Source organism: Lactuca virosa, chromosome 2 (assembly GCF_052849685.1).
Source record: "Lactuca virosa cultivar CGN04683 chromosome 2, Lactuca_virosa_CGN04683_v6, whole genome shotgun sequence".
NCBI lineage: Eukaryota > Viridiplantae > Streptophyta > Magnoliopsida > Asterales > Asteraceae > Lactuca > Lactuca virosa.
Window position 1 is genome coordinate 238,490,291 of NC_136427.1, and position 21,243 is coordinate 238,511,533.

Sequence of the window (21,243 nt, forward strand, 5' to 3'; positions counted from 1 at the left end):
AAACGGAAGTTGTAGAGCGTAATTTTACCTACGCGTGCATATAAAGAACGTCAAAAACGGAGCTCGTATGCGAAAGTTATGGATTTTAGAAGTTTTTGCACAAAAACCGAGAAAATTCGCATAGTCACGATTTGCCACGTCACCCTCGCTTAGAAGGTGCCATGTGTCCGAAATTGGTGTGTCATCCTCGCATGAACAGTGGTTGCATGTCGGATTTTGATTCGACCGAAGGGAGGCCCAATCCGAAGCTCGCACATGGACCGAACCTCGCACCGCCTAGCCTCCGAGCCTCGCACATGGGTCACGAGTCCGCGGTCCAATCAGAAACTGCCACTGAGGCCTTCGCACATGCTGCCACCTGCGCACCCTCGCCTGCGGACTTCACCACCAGAACCGACTTCGGACCTAAGCTTCGGACCAATCACAAGAAGCCAGCAAGCCCTCGCAGGTGCGAGCCTCGTGCGAGCCATCCCCTGCGAGCTCCGGATCAGCGACGCGTGGCCTCTTCTCAGCGGTTGGATCAGGAGCTTCAGCCCCTATAAATAGGGGGGTGCGAGGCCTCCCGGGGGTATTTTGAAAACTTGTCATTTTTAGCCCCTTTCTCCATATTTCTTTCATATTATCATCCCCCAAAGCCCCGGTATCAATTATAAGCCTCAGAATACGCCACGAAGTGCCCGTGAAGCCCGTAAAATTTATCTTTTCGGTTTCGAAGCCCGACTTTTGCAGAGCCCGGTTTCTCAATAAAACTCCCGGTTTTATTAGAAACGAACGTTTTAGGAAACGAATTGCTGCCCGATTATCATCAAATCATGTGAGTGTGTAGTTACTTTCAATTTACACATAGATATGAAGTATTTACCTTAAAATACGTGTTATGTGTAAATATGTTAATTGTTTATTTGAGGTGACTGTTGAATTGATGTTTTATACAAGTTTTAAACTGTATATGTATTTTATCTACAAATATGTTGGGTAAAACATGGGTAGACAAAATAGTCGGTGGGTGTTAAAAATGATGAGAGGCCTCGGTGTCGGTGTTGTTGTTGGTGTTATCGTTGTAGTCGTCTAGCGGAGTATAGATGACGATCACGGACCTTTCTAGACAGTCCAGTGGTACACTAGCAAGTTCGCAACTTGTAGGTGTTGATGAACTAAATGTTCATTGGTGTACTCCAATCCCCCTCATGGTTGCCTTTAGGACATGTATGGCTGAGGAGTCCCCTTAGCAGTAGTGTCCAACCCGATGATATTCCTTAGGCTAAGTCCCTTGTGTTAGGTGTTTAGGGACGTAAAGTGAGGACAACGGGAATGGGTAATCAGGGTTATTGTTGATTGGTGAACTTAATATGTTATTATTATTGTGGGTTGAAAACCCTATATGCTCACCAGGCTCCCAAGCCTGACCCACTCAGCTTTTTATGATTACAAGTAGTGGACCCCGAGCATAGTCGGAGGACGATGAGAGATTTTTGATTATAGGCCAGTAGTTGTAAATAACTGTTGAAAGGCTTATAATGTCTTGTTTATGCTTTTGATCTGTATCGGAACATGACATCCCGAGTTTTGATATATATATGGGAAATATATACCTTTTTAAAGAAGGGTTTTGATAAACTTTTATCATATGTTGTTTGGGGACCAATTCTGCAACATCTTTTGAAAAGATTTCTCTGATTTTATTTTAAAAAGCATAAATTAAATCGGTCTTTTCTGGCCGAGAAATTAGGGGATGTCACATGTAATACATCTAATCGATCACAAACACCAAGGCAAGTTGGATGATCTTTGGAGAGAGGGGAAGGTGGCTAAAAATGGCTCTTAGATCCTTAGGGTTCTTCTGGTAGCCGAAAATCCAAAGCCTAGGGTCCTTTATATAGGTGAGCTGCTAGGGTTTCAGTCAAAACCCTAATTGGATTGCTTAGGCCTTAAGCAGTCCAAAGGAACCTTCAAGAATGAGGCCTTGGACGAGGTCAAGGTGGGCTTCCCTCCTTGATTTCATCCACCCTATTCTAATGGATCCTCAACCCAAAATCTAATTATTTTATAATTGCAATTCCAGTCCCCTAAGTTCAATTAATATCTTTTGACCACAAAATTAATTCTTAATTGATTCTTGACTAGTTATTAATTAACCAATATGATTTCTCTTTTAATATATTATTCATATAATATATTAATAAACCATAACAACCTCTTTCTCCATTAATCATCCAGTCAAGTTGCTCTGGTGAAGGCAACCAAAAAGGACCATGCTACAACCGGGTCAAGTACATGCCAAATATAGTTATGGGCTTAGACACCTAATCCAATAGTAAAATAGGCTTATACCGGTTGAAAGATACCAAAGGAGTCGGAAGGGACTTAACGAGTTAGAAGGGACTCATAGAGTCGGAAGGGACTCATGGGTGAAATAGACTCGTTACATGTTTTAGCATGATATGTATGTATGATGTGTATATATGGTATGTGGTACTTTGGAGAACTCACTAAGCTTTATGTTTATAGTTTATGTTTATGGTTTCAGCTATTTTCATTTCCAAAAGGAAGGACCCGACTTGAACACACTGCATCCCCTGGAGTTTTATTCTGCATTGAATGTTTACAAATTACTCTGATGTTTTGAGAATACTTTGACTCTGTTCGTCTTTTGGAACAATGAATGAACGAATTTAACTTATTTAAAATGAAATATTTACTCGGTATTTTTGGGAAGTTACATACCAATATTAAATTTTGATTTCTCCCTCTTAACCATCATTTTAAGTTTTTTTTTTTTTTTTTGATAGTTTTTGCATATGAGATGATTAATTTTTTGTGAATACAGGTGTACAAAAGAGGATTCTTCCTAGGGACACGAATTCTGTTTTTTATGATGGATGCATGATTATCTACTTGTCCCTAAGATTCAAAAATCATGAAAAAAATTAACCAGGTGACATGTTTTATAACTACTAGCTTATATTTCTATTGCACTTCTTAGGCCGATTTTAGGATGCAGTAGTGCAAATCACATACCGGTCAATGTTGAAGCGGCATCCAAGAGTATCAGATATTCGATGAATTGCATATGGGCTAAATGTAATAAATATTAATGCATTTTATTTCTTTTTAAAAAGGCATTGTCGTATTATATAGCATTGTATTTTACTCATTTTCTTATTGTGACATTCGATTTTGAAAAATTTATCCAACTATAGTAGTGAATATATCTTTATATTAGAATGATAACGCTATAATGAAGTAGATTTTTCAAAGTATTATGTTGTAAAAGGAAGACATGAGAGTAGAATCCTATAATTCTAAATTAATGGAATTATGTTGTAATTTCTTGCATTTAACCCAATTCCAATATTGTGTTTTGTTTGAATCAACTACACGATGTCTTACTGTGACTTATGATGTCAATTCTTACTTAATTCATCCTTAAAAGGAAAAGCAGTTCTTTAAAATGTTCTAAATATTACTTCAATATACAGTAATAAGCCAAGCATTCCTAATAATTTACGAATGATGCCAATTCTTACTTAATTCTATGCTTAAAACGAAAAGGAGTTCTTTAAAATGTTCTAAATATTATTTAAATGTACAATAATAATAAGCAAAACATTCAATAATTTACCGATCCAAGCTTTTAAGTAGTATAATTTGTCCGATGACCATTACGATTTGAAATTAGTAAGGGTGTTTCTTTTTTTCGAACACGGTTTCCTAGTTAGTAATAGAGTAAATTACACGATTCGTCCCTCGTAAAGGTGTCAAATTACACGTTTAGTCCCTATTTTTAAAAATTAACCCGGACCATCCCTCTAATATGTTTTTCTCACTCTGACCGTCCATGATGGACATAAAATGACTATGTTACCCTTTCCATTTCTTTTTTGATTTATTTTTAATTTGTTTATTATTAATAATTTAAAAGAAAAAACAAAAATGAGGCCCACCACCACAAATCCTCTACCTTAACCCCACCCACACCCTTCATCTCCATTAGTTTGTCTTTTATGTTGCTGACCTACAGAGAGGGAAGAACATCGCCAGAGATACCAAGAGGGAAGGCCACCATCGTCGGAGTTATTGAGAGAGAAAGAGAGAAAACAATATCGTCGACGTCTCCACTTGTGTAACGTCGTCTTCGAGCCATCTCCACAATATCCGCATTGGATCATTTCCCGATTTGTAGGCTTGCTTACCACCGTCTCCGACATCAACATTGTCTTCTTCGTTCGACTATTACACATATGCTCCGCCGTCACGAACCATTTAGGGTTTTCAGATCTAAACTCGGGATAACTACTCATCTCTCTTCTTCGTTCTCAGATCTAGACTTCGATAGGGTTGATGGAGGTGAAAGGGGATGGCGATGGTCGGAACACTTCATCTTCTATGATGTTTGATGGCGGGTGATGTCTGAAAAAGTGTCCGATAAAGGGGATGGAGGTGAAGTGGGAATCGTATCTGTGGGGAGTCCGATGACGACCACCTCATGTCTATCCCTCCCTCCTCAATGATGGTGGTCTTGTGGTTATGCATTCTAGGGTTTCAACTCTACAACCATGGTGAGTGTTTTTGGGTTTTTTGTGGGATTATTGGGTGTTTTCTGGATTTTCAGATTTCCGGTCGTGAGGGGTGAGAGTGAGAGTATTAGTGGACGCAAGCAGTGGTAGGTGGTTGTAACATACACGTTTTGAAATCGTGTTATGTAATTTGAAAAGTTAATAATATTATGAAATATTATGTGAAATTGTGTGTTGAGTTCTAACAGATAGTTTTTACTAGAAATAAAGTAAAACTACGTTTAAAATCATTCATAAAATATTGGAAGTCTTATCAGATTCCAATTAAAAGCCAAATAGTGAAATTTAGCGAAAATATAAAATTTTAAATAAGTAAAATTTTATTATTGAAAGTTGTAGATAATATCGTTAGAAACATGTAGGCGAAAACCTCGTCGAAATCCGAGTTATAACGAAGAAGTTATGACCAATCGAAGATCTGCGATAAAACCGGCACGGTGCCGAATGACGTAAAAAGTGAGTTTTTGATAAACTACTTTTTAGCCTTAGTGATCTAAATGAAAGTCGTAGTATTCGTTAAACCGAGAAGTTCGATAAAAAGAACGCCAAAATCTGACTTCGTATGAGGAAGTTATGATTTTTACAAGTTTCAGCGTAGCAGTAGACAGCTAAAAACTCGAATTTTAGATCAAGTGATTTTTAGCCGACACAACCTAAACAAGAATCGAAGGTCTCGTCATTAGCAGTACAATGGTAAAAAGTCTGACGAAAACGGACGTCGGATGAAGAAGTTATGAATTTTTAATGGATTTACCAGTCCCGGTCTGTTAAAAATAATAATATAAAAACAAAGTCAAAATTTTCCGACGAAGTCTAAACGAAAGTTGTAGAGCATAATTTTCTCTACGCGTGCATATAAAGAACGTCAAAAACGGAGCCCGTATGAGAAAGTTATGGATTTTACAAGATTGGACACATTTTCATTTAATTTTCGCATGAATAGTGTTGATCCACGTGGTAATTTATGATTGGACCGCAGCCTCGCTGGCACCTTCTGATTGGTCCGATGTCATGTCCGCCTCGTTTCCGATGTCGTGACTCACCCTCGCCCGGATCCGACGCGTGTCGCGATGAGTCGTCCGAAGCTGCTTAGTCACCCGGTGACTCCTCGCATCCGAAGACGCCTGTTGCGTCCGAAGCGAGCCACCTGGAGCCCTCGCATGCGCGCCATCTGGTCCTCTCGTGAGCCGCCAGCTGCCCCTCCTCCCTTCGGCCGAAGACCTTCGCCTCCTATAAATAGGAGGGTGCGAACCCTCTCGGCTAACTTTGGAAATTTCACACTTTTTCACCATTTTCAATACTTTTACTATCCCGACATCCCCCGAAGCCCCGGTACTTATTCCAAAGCCCGAAACGCGCCCCGAGATTCCCGAGAAGCCCGAAAAATTTATGTTTTCGGTTTCGAAGCCCTACCTTCGCAGAGCCCGGTTTTCAACGAAGAAAGTCATATTTAAAGCCGAACTGCTGCCCAAATTACTATTTTGACCCCCGGTTATTTCTCGGTGAGTTTAATATGTAGAAATAATTGTATGTTATGTATTATATGTGCTATGTGCTTTTCCATGTTATCATCTCGAGTTGTTGTATCCGCTATTTTTATAGCAAGGCTGTACCTCTAACTTGAAGTGTATGACATAGGCATCACTTGGGTATTGGTATGAACCGTTGACCATGAAGTGTATGACATAGGCATCACTTTGGCTTCGGTAGAATGTTATTCCTGAGTATTTTCCCGTGTTATTTTTATTTCTGCTATTTATGATAGCAAAGCTATACCTTTGACCATGTGATCAGTTTACGAACTCAGATTCACAGTGGCACTGATATGTAGCCTCTGGCCAGGTAGAGCATGTCCCCTAGTAAGTGAATGACTCTATTCTATGGCAATTGCATATGGTTAGACAGGGCGTGAAAACCTGAAATCTACCTTAATGTTAATCAGAAATTGTTTGTCTTTAGTGCCATTTGGGCTGAAGCATTATTGATGTTTATCAAGTATGGAAATTGTTATGTCTAAATGATTGTATATCTTTGAATTAAATCAATGATTGTTAGGGAAAGCTTATCACATTATGCCTTTGTTGTTCCTTGCTCCTATTTGCTTCTGCCATATTGGTATATATATGGCATAACGTTATATTGTATTTATTATTGAACTCACTAAGCGTTATCGCTTACCCCTCCCAATGTTTTAACATAATGCAGGCAATAAGCACCCAGTATAGTTGGAAAACTTAGAATAGTTGTAATATTAATTTTGTATTTTGGTTTAGGTTTGTATAGATTTACAATATCCTGGGTAGTCATGTAAAATCTCAAAACATAGTCGGTTTGTATCCAATCTTTTGTAATGACTTTATCAATGTAAAAATATTGTTTTATGAATATGCATGTAGCATGTTTTGGAGTAACTATATTGTCAAGTATGAAAGTTGGGTCTTTCAGAAATATGAAAGTATAGAAAGGGGTTCTTTCAATCATGGTATCAGAGCAGTGGTTTAAGTGAACTAAATTCCATGGATTGGTATTTAGACTTAAACTATTGGAAGTTCAATATATGAACTGAATCATTGTAAATATATGGATACAAACCATAGGAAACACTTAAGTGGAGTATTGGGTAGTGATAAACCCTAGCATTCTAAGACATTAAGTTACTTCAAGAATTTTAGAGAATTAGTTTATGTAAACTGGAATTTTGAGAATTTCTAGATTTAGACATGAATTGTTAAGTGATGATACAAATTGTATCTAGTATACTTTAGGTTGAATACCTAATGGGGTAAGCACTAGAATATTAAGAGGAGATATGTCTTATATTCTATTAAGAGTAAATGATAAATAAATATAGCATGCCTTAAGTTGCTTTGCTATATTGCTATTACTTGATAAAGTTTAAGGTCTGTTACCGACCTTGGTTTAGATGAGAAAAGTATATGTTCAGAATTCTAAGAATTTCCATAATAGAATTTACATGAAACTTTTCGAAGTAATAAAGATACTTATGATAGTTGATATTGATAAGTTTATAAATAAACGATTGCGGGAAATCGTAAAATAATAAATATGAAGTGAAATCGTAAATAGTGTATTAATACCAATAGAGTGGTATTATACATTTAAAATATGTAAGATAATATAATAACATATTTGGAAGAAAGATGTGCGTTTAAAATACATTTAGATGAGATAAATGTTTTGGCATAACCGATGAAGTTGTTCCACCGCTGTCCAGATTAAAGCAGTGATAGTTTATAGAGTCGGAAGAACCGAGGATGGTGATAAATACTTCAACAGTATTGAAATTAATGTAGTCCAAGATTTAGAAGAATTAAATGAAGATTAAAGGAAAGGCTAATGAAGTTTTTAGACTTATTAGGCCAAGACTTTGTGATGAAGTATGTAGTTCGAGTAGTAACCCTATACAAGATGCTCAGACTTAGTATTTAATAATACTAAGTAATGATTGACTTCTATCACATCCTTATGGAAGTTCCATTGTGTGTTAAGCCGACTTTAACATACAAGATTGGGATGGTGAAATAGGTTATTTGGTTGTGAAAAGGCTGAGTGGCTTACTTGTTAGAGTAAGGTAGAGTACTTAGTTGAAGAAGATATACACTCATATTATTATATGAGAAGAAATGTTGTAATTAGGAATGACAGAGAACCAAGTTGAAGCAAGTAGAGCTTGCTGAGATGCAGCTATAATGCAGACTTCTTAGGATAGACTCCTATGAAGTAGACTTAAAAGATACAACCATGAGAAGAAGACTTACTCAGATACAGGAATGACGATGTCATGAAAGGATAATGAAACCAACAAATATGCATGATGGTTGTATGAGTTAGAAGATGATGTAAGTAGTTGGAAACTATTTGTCTTTACACTGCTAGAGGAAATTTTGGGTGTAGTATGTCTTGCAGAGTAGACACTACCCGAGAAAGAATTTATATGAAGAAATGGAAGTAAAATTTCTATCGACCTATGGAAAAGTATTAGGATATATTAAATCGAGCATATGCATGAGAAGAATTTTAGTAGGCGAGTATAATTAATCCAATATATGTTTGATAGAAACCTCGAAAACCCTAGTTGAGTCTAGGAGAAATTGTTGTATGTACTTGTTTGAACGCACTTAGGTGTGAAAATTTGCTTTGTGAAAACTTTTGAATGGTGACTTGGGAACTGCGAGACAATACTTGGGACGAGTATGAGTAGGTGTGAATAGTAGTAGAGGCCTATACTACTGAAAGCACATGACTCACGCTTGGATCAGGAATGGTCACAAGGTTACCAAAAAGCTAGTAAATGATTCCGTTTTATTCATGTCTGTCGGTACCTTCGATTCGGTAATGACTAAGAAGATAATTATCGTTCAAATCTTAATGTCATAAAGAATCGAGTCCGATTAGTATAAATCCGCGAAAGGAGTCGATTGGTTCAGAGAACCATGTCTTGTATAGTGACGAAACTTCAGTAGGAATACTGAAGAAGTAAATGGTCGAGGTAGTCGATAGAAATATAACGATCTTTATTAAAGGATTGAGCAATCATTAGCCAGAGATGTGACTGGTTATGTGGTGTTACTGGCCACAAGAAATGTTTCCGCCCTACTCTTACTAGTCAAATGGCAGGGAGTCAAGTTTTCGTTCAACAATCAAAGAGTACTCCAACTAAAAAGGAGGAGGTGCCAAAAGCTAAAAGATGTATATGTCCGAAAGCACGAATTAGGGATACATGGTGCTATTCTTTCTATTCCGAAGCATCCACATGTTGATCAAACTCTTTTCATTTTCTTTATTCCATCAGCTTGATTTATTCGATATGATTCTAATACAAGAGTTTGGTTCGTTATGTATCTTGTGTGTTATAAATACAAATGTCATTAGAATAAAACCATTCGAGTTGCTGTTATAGCAAAAGTAAAGACCTTATCTTGGGTTTAGTCTATAAACCAAGAAGGAGCAGGAGTCTGCAATGAGAATTAAATTTTAACTCAAAGATTATGATCGAAAGCCCAATAGAGAATGATGACCGGGTGCAGGTTTGAGCACCGCTAGTAATTAATAAGTTGAAGAGTTTGACAATCGTTTGGCAAACCAAAAGTTAAATATCGTACATTATAGATTACCACAGAGGAAGTAAGTTAGGACTCGAATGTTGTGACTAGTAATTTTCTCGTAAACTTTAGATCTGCTCACATCTTATTTGATTGTGATGCCTCAGATTCTTTCGTGCCTTATAAATTCGCACATTATTTTCAAATTGCTTGTTATGCAAATTGTCCAATCATTTCATATAGATAACATAGGAAATATATCATTACTTACTGATAAAGTCTATAGAGATAGTATTATAGGAATTGAAAGTTATAATCTTCCTGCTAACCTAATTCCTATCTTCTTTCCCAACTTTGATATTATTCTCGACATGAATCGATTGTTAAAGAACTACGCATATCTCTTGTGCTACGAAGAGATGATATGCATCCCTATCGAAAGGAGGGATTCTATTTATGTCTACGGTGAAAATAATAAATTCTTTCTTAAAAACTCGTAAATTTATATCGAAGGGATATTCTACTTATCCGGCTTATACAGTTAATACCTTGAAAGAGGAGAAGAAAACTGTGAATGATAACCTTTGGATAATTATCGACCGACTGATTAAGAGTGCATATTTTCTCGCCATACGTATAACGGTTCTAATGAAGAAATATGCACAAGTTTACTTAGACGAAATTATGGCGAGACATGGTGTGCCACTAAAGATTATTTCCGATCGTGATACTTGCTTCACTTCTCACTTTTGGGCGAGTATGAAGAGTGAATTGGGATCTCGAGTTGCTCCCAACACAGCTTATCATCTCCAGATAGATGGTTGGACGAAGAGAACAATCCAAGCAGTAGAAGATATGCTTCGTGCATATGTCTTAGAGTTCGGTAGTAAATGTGAACACCCTTATGTTGGCATAATGTAGGACAGAAAATCCTTGGTTGTCCTGAAATGATTCAAGACACCACTGATAAGATTCAAATCATACGAGAATAAATGAAAGTAGCCCAGGATCGACAAAAGACCTGTGTAGAAATGGAGGAAACGATCCATAGAATTCCAAGTGGGTGATAATGAAGGTAACCCCGTGGAAAGGTATTATGAAATTTGAGAAGAAAAGGAGACTGAGTCCTAGATTTGTTAGACTTTTCAAAATTATCTAACAAGCATACCGCTTGGAATTGCCTGAAGATTTGGCAGGTATTCATGATGTATTTCATGTAAGATATCTACGTAAATGCTTGAGCATGTATGATGAAACGGTTCCATTATCCAAGGTGAAACGGGATAATAAATTTATACTTAGGGAAAATAAGAATGAGATAAGAGCGAAATATCCTCATTTGTCCAAATCGTTGTGATTTCGAGGACGAAATCCTCAAAAGGAGGATGTATTTGTAACATACACGTTTTGAAATCGTGTTATGTAATTTGAAAAGTTAATAATATTATGAAATATTATGTGAAATTGTGTGTTGAGTTCTAACAGATAGTTTTTACTAGAAATAAAGTAAAACTACGTTTAAAATCATTCATAAAATATTGGAAGTCTTATCAGATTCCAATTAAAAGCCAAATAGTGAAATTTAGCGAAAATATAAAATTTTAAATAAGTAAAATTTTATTATTGAAAGTTGTAGATAATATCGTTAGAAACATGTAGGCGAAAACCTCGTCGAAATCCGAGTTATAACGAAGAAGTTATGACCAATCGAAGATCTGCGATAAAACCGGCACGGTGCCGAATGACGTAAAAAGTGAGTTTTTGATAAACTACTTTTTAGCCTTAGTGATCTAAATGAAAGTCGTAGTATTCGTTAAACCGAGAAGTTCGATAAAAAGAACGCCAAAATCTGACTTCGTATGAGGAAGTTATGATTTTTACAAGTTTCAGCGTAGCAGTAGACAGCTAAAAACTCGAATTTTAGATCGAGTGATTTTTAGCCGACACAACCTAAATGAGAATCGAAGGTCTCGTCATTAGCAGTACAATGGTAAAAAGTCTGACGAAAACGGACGTCGGATGAAGAAGTTATGAAGTTTTAATGGATTTACCAGTCCCGGTCTGTTAAAAATAATAATATAAAAACGAAGTCAAAATTTTCCGACGAAGTCTAAACGAAAGTTGTAGAGCATAATTTTCTCTACGCGTGCATATAAAGAACGTCAAAAACGGAGCCCGTATGAGAAAGTTATGGATTTTACAAGATTGGACACATTTTCATTTAATTTTCGCATAAATAGTGTTGATCCACGTGGCAATTTCTGATTGGACCGCAGCCTCGCTGGCACCTTCTAATTGGTCCGATGCCGTGTCCGCCTCGTTTCCGATGTCGTGACTCACCCTCGCCCGGATCCGACGCGTGTCGCGATGAGTCGTCCGAAGCTACTTAGTCACCCGGTGACTCCTCGCATCCGAAGACGCCTGTTGCGTCCGAAGCGAGCCACCTGGAGCCCTCGCATGCACGCCATCTGGTACTCTCGCGAGCCTCCAGCTGCCCCTCCTCCCTTCGGCCGAAGACCTTCGCCTCCTATAAATAGGAGGGTGCGAACCCTCTCGGCTAACTTTGGAAATTTCACACTTTTTCACCATTTTTCAATACTTTTACTATCCCGACATCCCCCGAAGCCCCGGTACTTATTCCAAAGCCCGAAACGCGCCCCGAGATTCCCGAGAAGCCCGAAAAATTTATGTTTTCGGTTTCGAAGCCCTACCTTCGCAGAGTCTGGTTTTCAAGAAAACTCCCGGTTTTCAACGAAGAAAGTCATATTTAAAGTCGAACTGCTGCCCAAATTACTATTTTGACCCCCGGTTATTTCTCGGTGAGTTTAATATGTAGAAATAATTGTATGTTATGTGTTATATGTGCTATGTGCTTTTCCATGTTATCATCTCGAGTTGTTGTACCCGCTATTTTTATAGCAAGGCTGTACCTCTGACTTGAAGTGTATGACATAGGCATCACTTGGGTATTGGTATGAACCGTTGACCATGAAGTGTATGACATATGCATCACTTTGGCTTCGGTAGAATGTTATTCCTGAGTATTTTCCCGTGTTATTTTTATTTCTGCTATTTATGATAGCAAAGCTATAGTTTTGACCATGTGATCAGTTTACGAACTCAGATTCACAGTGGCACTGGTATGTAGCCTCTGGCCAGGTAGAGCATGTCCCCCAATAAGTGAATGACTCTATTCTATGGCATTGGCATATGGTTAGACAGGGCGTGAAAACCTGAAATCTACCTTAATGTTAATCAGAAATTGTTTGTCTTCAGTGCCATTTGGGCCGAAGCATTATTGATGTTTATCAAGTATGGAAATTGTTATGTCTAAATGATTGTATATCTTTGAATTAAATCAATGATTGTTAGGGAAAGCTTATCACATTATGCTTTTGTTGTTCCTTGCTCCTATTTGCTTCTGCCATATTGGTATATATATGGCATAACGTTATATTGTATCTATTATTGAACTCACTAAGCGTTATCGCTTACCCCTCCCAATATTTTAACATAATGCAGGCAATAAGCACCCAGTATAGTTGGAAGACTTAGAATAGTTGTAATATTAATTTTGTATATTGGTTTAGGTTTGTATAGATTTACAATATCCTGGGTAGTCATGCAAAATCTCAAAACATAGTCGGTTTGTATCCAATCTTTTGTAATGACTTTATCAATGTAAAAATATTGTTTTATGAATATGCATGTAGCATGTTTTGGAGTAACTATATTGTCAAGTATGAAAGTTGGGTCTTTCAGAAATATGAAAGTATAGAAAGGGGTTCTTTCAGTGGTCCTAGGTAGGGGTGGCAAATCGGGTCCTCGTGTCGTGTTTTTGTCCGACACGACACGACAAGGTTTTATGTAACACGAAGAATCTCGGGTTTTTTCTAACTAACACGAAAATGAACCGATTAAAAAACGACAAACACGACACGACACGACAAATATAACATGAAATAACAATTAATGTATTTAATTAATACTTATTCATACATAACATGAAAAACACGACAAACACGAAAAACACGACAAAAAATGTTAGATCGTGTCAAATTTTGAACACGAACACGACACGACACAACGTCGTGTTTTTTACACTTGACACGAACACAAATTCGAATTTCAGTATCGTCTCAATTTCGTTTCGTGTCGTGTCATCAATTGCCACTCCTAGTCCTAGGTGGTTGGAGATGGTGGCCAGTGGTTGACTGAAGAGTGTAGGTCGGAGATGGTTGGCTAGTGGTGGTCGGTGATGCGTTGACTTCTGTTTGGATGAAGAAAGAGATAAAAAATAAATATGTAATTAATTAAATATAACTAACAAATAAAAATAAATAAAAAAGAAATAGATAAGGGCAAAAGCGTCTTTTTATATATGGAAAACGACATTAGGGATGAAGCATACAGAATTCAAATAAACGAGGAATTGTGTGAGTTAATTTTGAAAAATAAGGATTAAACATGCTTTTTGGCACTTACATGAGAAACAAATCATATAATTTACTCTTACTAATATATATTTACTCTTACTAATATATACATATAATTTTAAAATATAATTCTAAAAACCAAATATTAAATTTAAATGATAAACATTATAAAATTATAACCACTCCAAATCTGCAAAATAAATCTTGGTTCCATAACTATTATTCGATTCAAAATAATACTTTCTTTCCATAACTATTATTCCGTTCAACTTTGTTTTAAATGGTTATAGGTTTAAGTCTCACCAACTTTGTTTTAAATGGTTATACGTTTAAGTCTCACCTGTCTGTTATTCCGTTCAAAATAATACTTTGTTTAAAAGGGTTATAGATTTAAGTCTCAGTTATTCCGTTCAAAATAATACTTTGTTTAAAAATGTTATAGATTTAAGTATCAGCTGAGACATGGATAATAGTTATCTCGGTTCCATAACCATTATTCGGTTCAAAATGATACTTTGTTTTGAGACATGGATTATAATCATTATTCGGTTCAAAATGATACATTGTTTTGAGACCATAACCATTATTTGGTTCAAAATGATACTTTGTTTTGAGATGGATTATAACCATTATTCGGTTCAAAATAATACAATGTTTTGAGATTATAATCATCTCAAAATGATACCTTGTTTTGAGACATGGATTATAATCATCTCAAAATGATACTTTAATGATACTTTGTTTTGAGACATGTATTATAATCATCTGAGTTCCATAACTATTATTCGGCTCAAAATGATACTTTGTTTAAAGGTTATGGATTCAAATCTCGCAATAAACATGAATTTTGACGTTTTTTAGAAAAAAAAAGAAAAACTCACAAAAGATAAGAATAGATTAGTTTTTGACGTTTAAAAAAAAACAATGTCGATCAACTCATTTAATAATTTAGTATACTCATTTAATAATTTAGTATAATGGAAGCTGATTCTTATTAGTATTTATTGTGATTCATACATTCTTAATTTTAACTAGAAAGGTTACCCCCGTTACGCGGGGGCCAGAAGTTTTCAATGTTGTTTCCAAATTGATAAATATGACAGATATAGAAAGTGCAAGGATGAAAAGTCCGGGCTTTGCCCCGGACAAAAAATGTAAAAGTTTTGACTGCAAGGACCAGAAGTGTGAAAATGGCTAAAGAATTAAAGGGGTAGGAATTAGCAACTTTTTAGAAAAGGGATCAAAGTTGTCAAACCGTTAAAGTTTTGTGGCCAAACTTTAAATATTAAAAGGTTCCAAAAAAGTGTAAAAATATTGATTGCAAGGACCAAAAATGTCAAAATGGGTAAAGAATAATGACCAAAGTTGCCAAAAAACATCTAAATTTAGTATTCCTAACTTCCAACAATAATACAGGGACCAATTCTGCCAAAAAAATGGGAAGTTGAATGGAACAAAAAAAAAAGACATGAATAAATTAATTAAAGAAGTACAGGGACCAGATATGTAAATCAAGGGACCAAACTTGGACAAAGTATCCCAAGTTTATTATTCCTTTCTTCCACAACTTTAATATATATACTAGAAAAGGACGCGCGGCTCCGCCGCTTTTGGACTATGTCATAGAAGTTAAATATCGGCAAACTTTAAAATATGTATTGAAAGTGTAAATCGCCACAAATAAGGGAGAAAACCGACACCCCCTAAAATTAGATTTCAAAAGTGTACAACAAAAATAAAGAACATTGATGGAGAAAAACCAAAAATGTTGTGGCTATAATGTAAAAGTTGCCAAAGTTGGAAAAATATAGTGACAAAAGTCTAAATGAGATTTTTTGTGTTTTTTATGTCAAAATGTAAAAGTTTTGACTGCAAGGTTGAAAAGTGTTAAAGTCACTAAAAATTTATGGCAAAAACATCAAAATATAAAAGATTTGACTGCAAGGATGAAAAGTGTCAAAGTCACTAAAGATTTATGGCAAAAGGCACAAAAACTTAATCAAAACTTAAAAATGTAAAAGGTTTTACTTCGAGGACTAAAAATGTCAAATTCATCAAACATTTGTGGCAAAAACCTAAAGCAAAAAAGATTACCCCTTGGATTTAATATATATATATATATATATATATATATATATATATATATATATATATATCATATAATTAGAATAATTACTATTTTTAGAATCATCTTCATGATAGGGAAAGTCGGTACTATATTTATCTAGGATTTTTTGTTGTCGCTGTTTTCTTAAAACAGAAATGAAATAGAAGAACTGGCATTCATATTTCATAGACGAAAAATTAAGCTTCAGGATCATCAACAAGTACAATACTCGATCTATCTCACCATAAAAATAAAGCACACAAAAAGACTCGGAAAACATTAATTTAACTCCACCATTTCAACATTATCGCCTCAAGTCCTGGCACCACGTCCTTCCTTGGCACCTCCATGAACTTGACCCTCTGGTCCAATTTCATGAGCCTTGTCCTGTATGGTCTGGCCCACCTCCTTCGTCTTCTGCCCTGTGTACTCCACCATGTCCTGAACCCGCCTCTTCGCATAGTCAATCTGCTCCGGCACCGTCGACCCCGTCACCTGCCTCAGACTGTTCAACAGAAAAGACAAAGAGCTCAGCCCCGTCAACCCAAACGTCCCCGATGTCAGAAATCCGGCTACCGCCAGCCCGATGGTGAGGACTGCCGGAACAATAATCGGGCTGAAGATGATGAAAACTGGGGTGGCGATAGCCAGCCCGATCATAGTACCCACAAGGGTGATTCCTGCTAGGCCAAGTAGGATTCCACCCACCGGAAGGAGGGCCATGACGGCCAAGATTTTGCTCTTTGATGGACCTTCTTGATCAGGGAAAAACGACGATTTGTTGCCGCCATGTTCGTATCGTGGGTGTTGGATGGTGTGGACTTGGACCTGGTGGGGATGACGATCGTTAGTAGCCATGGCCAACAAATCTAACAACCAAGAATCTAGAGAGATCTAGAGAGAGAGAAGAATGTCGATGAGAGAGATGATGAGAGGTGGAGACGGTGGTGTTAATAAAGATGGATGGGTGGATTCATGGTGATGACACGTATGTGATGAGATGGAAGCAATAAGCCTGCATGAAGCACAAGTTTCAATTGCCTTTTGGACTCTTTAGGAGAAGGGCATATCCCCATGCGCTTTAAATTTCAAATTTTTTCCCAATTCCTATTTTCAATTAACAACTAGAAGGGTTGCGTTCGTATTGTTACGGGTTGGAAAAGAACTCGTTTTTTTTTTCTTCCGGGTTAGTTTGTATTTGTTTGTGGGTACAATAAGATTTTATATATATATATATATATATATATATATATATATATATATATATATATATATATATATATATATATTGTATGACTAAATTGTGTCAATTAGATTAAAGATAATTGCGGGTTAGGATCAATAATGGCATAATGGTAATTAAGTGGAAAAAATTAATTTCTTTCAATATTGAGAGCTCCAGAAGAGTAAATTTGACGTTATAGTTTTAAACAAATTAGGAATGGCAGATTTAAAGGATATATATGTTACGTTTTAATTTGATTTTAATTTATTTCAATTGTACTTAACATTTTTAAAGAATATAGTATTTTAAATGATTCCACAACATTCAATTTTAATATGATTTCAGTTGATTTCAATTGCACAGAGTATTGATTTCGCATATAATTCTTTAAGAATACATAGATATATTATAACACATTTTTAAATAATTTGAACCATTCTTTTACAAGTTACTCACAAAATGTATATAAAATTCATAGATTACATTCTTTGAGAATAAAATAGATAACTTGTATAAAAAATTTCAGCCGATGATAATTTTCAATTATTGAGAATACAAGCATTCTTAAGGATGGATTTAAGAAAAATCGATATAAAGGTCCGAAGAATTCAAGAATTCAAGTATTATTGAAGATAACTTGTATAAAAAATTCATAGATTACATTCTTTGAGAATAAAATAGATAACTTGTATAAAAAATTTCAGCCGATGATAATTTTCAATTATTGAGAATACAAGCATTCTTAAAGATGGATTTAAGAAAAATCGATATAAAGGTCCGAAGAATTCAAGTATTATTGAAGAATTGAAGAATACAAATATATTTGTAGGTTTGTAGCACCACAACCTTTGTATACAGCCAAAAAATTCTTGAAGAATTCAAGCATTCTTCAAGAATGCTTGAAGAATACAATTCCCGAAAAATTAATCTCTTTGAAGATACTTATGTGCTTCTTCCCTGTATCTTTATAGTATTTTTTTGTATAATATACAACATTCTTGAAGAATAAATTAATTGTTTTGAAAATTAACTTTTCAGGTCAATTTTTTTGGAGATTGATTTACCCGTTTTCCAAGTCACAATTAAATTTTCATTCTTGAAGAATAATTGTTCTCATGTTGTCTTTCTTTTTTGACCTGCAACTTTTGCTCTCGAAAATTTTGTCTGTGTTGAACTTCTGGAATCAAAATCATCAAATTCAAAATGCCATCGCTCTTTCCTAACCTAAAAAAATTATAATCAACAAAATTCAACTTCCAGACTTGACAACGTGAAGCGGTGAAGATGATTTAAGATCACCAATATAGTTTAAAAAGGGGATAAATTTATATAAAATTTATAACTGAAACCATGATTTAAGGAAAATATATGACTTCATTTTTTGGTTAGTAAAATAATTATATGTAAACTTCCAAAATTAACTTTTATTTTTTTATTAATTATTTATTGTTTTTCTAAATTCTCATTGGTTCACACATTCACACAATAATTAAGGTTTATACATGAACCTAACTCTCTCTCGCTCTCTCTCTATATACTAGCCGTTTACCCGCGCTAAGCGACGGGTGCGAATAATTTTTTTTAAATTTTTTCTAGAGTCGATTAGTTTTATTGCGCAAATAGTTTACTACATTTAAACAATTATCAATAAGAGTGATGCTAGCAAAAACAAAATCAATAAAAATTAAAAATGAAAAGTTAAGATTTTTACAAATATATATGAACATGTGATTGATTATGCATTATTAATCATGCATCACTTCTTTATTCACCACATTTGATGTATAGACTTCACTGTCATTGAATTATTTGTCAGACTTCATCAACTCGCAAATGATTCAAAGAGAATACACGTCTAACCAAATTCATGTTCACAAATAACGACCCCAAACACTATGGGATGATAGCCAACATTTTGTCTCTCTAAGATATGTAATATAAAAGTAGTTAGATAAAATATAAATAAAACATTAAACACAAATGACATATTCATTTTTATTGTATTCATACTTACGTTAAGATCAATCATCCAAATGAGAACTTTGGTACGTTCGTATCGTCTCAAACAAACAAAACTCAAACAACTATTATGTTCCACCATACGAAAACATATTGCAATGCCGAAAACTCTTGAATAGTAATATAACTTTTTTTGTACGTATAAAGATAATCAAAGTTTCTTTTCCTTAATTTATAGTTTATGATATACACTTTTTATTGATCAACAAAATTTTAAAAATATGACTTTTTTTCATGGTTGTAGAAACTGTTAGTATTTATTTGTAACAATCATTCTTGTAAAGTGATAAAAGGATTAATTATAACACTACAAATATACGATTTCCATAAAACTATTAAATATATTTAAATCACAATCAAATATTTCTTCTAACTACCAAACTAAATTAACAAATAAATTTATAAATTCATCTATTTGATGACTTCACTATCATGAAAGGTTGAATACATTTAGCAATGTTATTTAAAATTTTTTAATAATTGTAAAAATATAATTATTTTCATGTGGATAACGAATGGTATATTTTTGGAGATTGTGAGTAGAGATGAAATTATAATTTTTTCCCCACCATCTTGAGGTAAAAATACAAGCAATTTTCTTGATAACAGGAGAACACCTCCATTTAAACAACCCAAAGGAGTAATTTTGCTTTAAGTTAACCAATGAGACTCTACCCCTATTTCTAGCAAATCCCATAAGAAAACATTAACTTCAGCTGCAAGAGAAAATGAGTATAATTACATCGCTACACCAACATATGACCATCTGACCCAACAGAAGTAAAAAAACAACAAATGTGAAGTCAAAGACAATTTTGTCCACTTTCATCAACTCCATCAGAAGACAATAATCTCCATTACAAGGGCTAAATCTACAAAGGCGATGATTATACATATTGCAACTTTCTTTTCTTTAATGAACTATACATGGCCATTCCAAAACATCAAACTCACATGTTACCTTAAGATTGTTGATACAACAAAAACAGATCTGAGAACGGAAATGAAACAAACCAGAGGAACCATAAGAAATGAACAAACATAACCAGAAACAGATGGTACAAATCTGTTTTTTTATTCCTTTCTAATATCCAATCAACAAAATAGTGAATATAACAGTTTATAAAAGCTTAAAATTGGAACTTTTATAGGAATCACACACACATATCAGATGACACGTGTACATACATACAAATCAAATCCCATACACACATATGCATAGCAGATCATACTTGATACACCTTTGTGTTGCAGCTTTGCCCCATATTGCTATATTGCAAACACTTTGGTACCACTACTTTTGATCTTGCAAGAATATACAGATCCTTGAGATATTGCAAGAAAACTCAAACTATTGTATTAAAGAAATATATGAAGGTAATTATTAGAAGTTGAATGCACTAAAACAACATCTAACCACACCAACTCCTGCATTTCCCCTGCCTACCAGAGTTATGACAATTTTGCAGGCCTGCACAAAACTATCACATTTGATGGTAACCAAAGAAATACCGGAATGCCCTCAATTTCAAATTTTGCACCAAAACGTAAAAAGTCTGCGCCAATATGCCTAATTGGGGTAAGTAGAGCCCAAAACTTGCACAATTGGATTAAACGACAAAATAGCAACACCAATTAGCAATCAGGAACAAACTGAGACTTCATCGAAATAACAACACCAAATAGCAAGAAAAATTAGCAATCAATTCCATCTCGAAGATTGATCATTAAGAGAAAAGACAACACCCATGCACATAAAACGCTGAGATTTTCTATTTCTTGCTTATATAATAACAAAACTTTGAGAAAAAACAAG

At 35.0% G+C, this 21,243-nt stretch overlaps 1 protein-coding gene across 1 annotated transcript; it reads right to left on the reverse strand.

The window, feature by feature from the left end:
• Positions 1-16,387: 16,387 nt before the first annotated feature.
• On the reverse strand, positions 16,388-17,128 carry LOC145156883 (oleosin 18.2 kDa-like). Its single transcript, XM_079076104.1, has one exon. The coding sequence runs from the start codon at positions 17,039-17,041 to the stop codon at positions 16,496-16,498; it is 546 nt and encodes a 181-aa protein (XP_078932230.1). The 5' UTR covers positions 17,042-17,128; the 3' UTR covers positions 16,388-16,495.
• Positions 17,129-21,243: the final 4,115 nt, after the last annotated feature.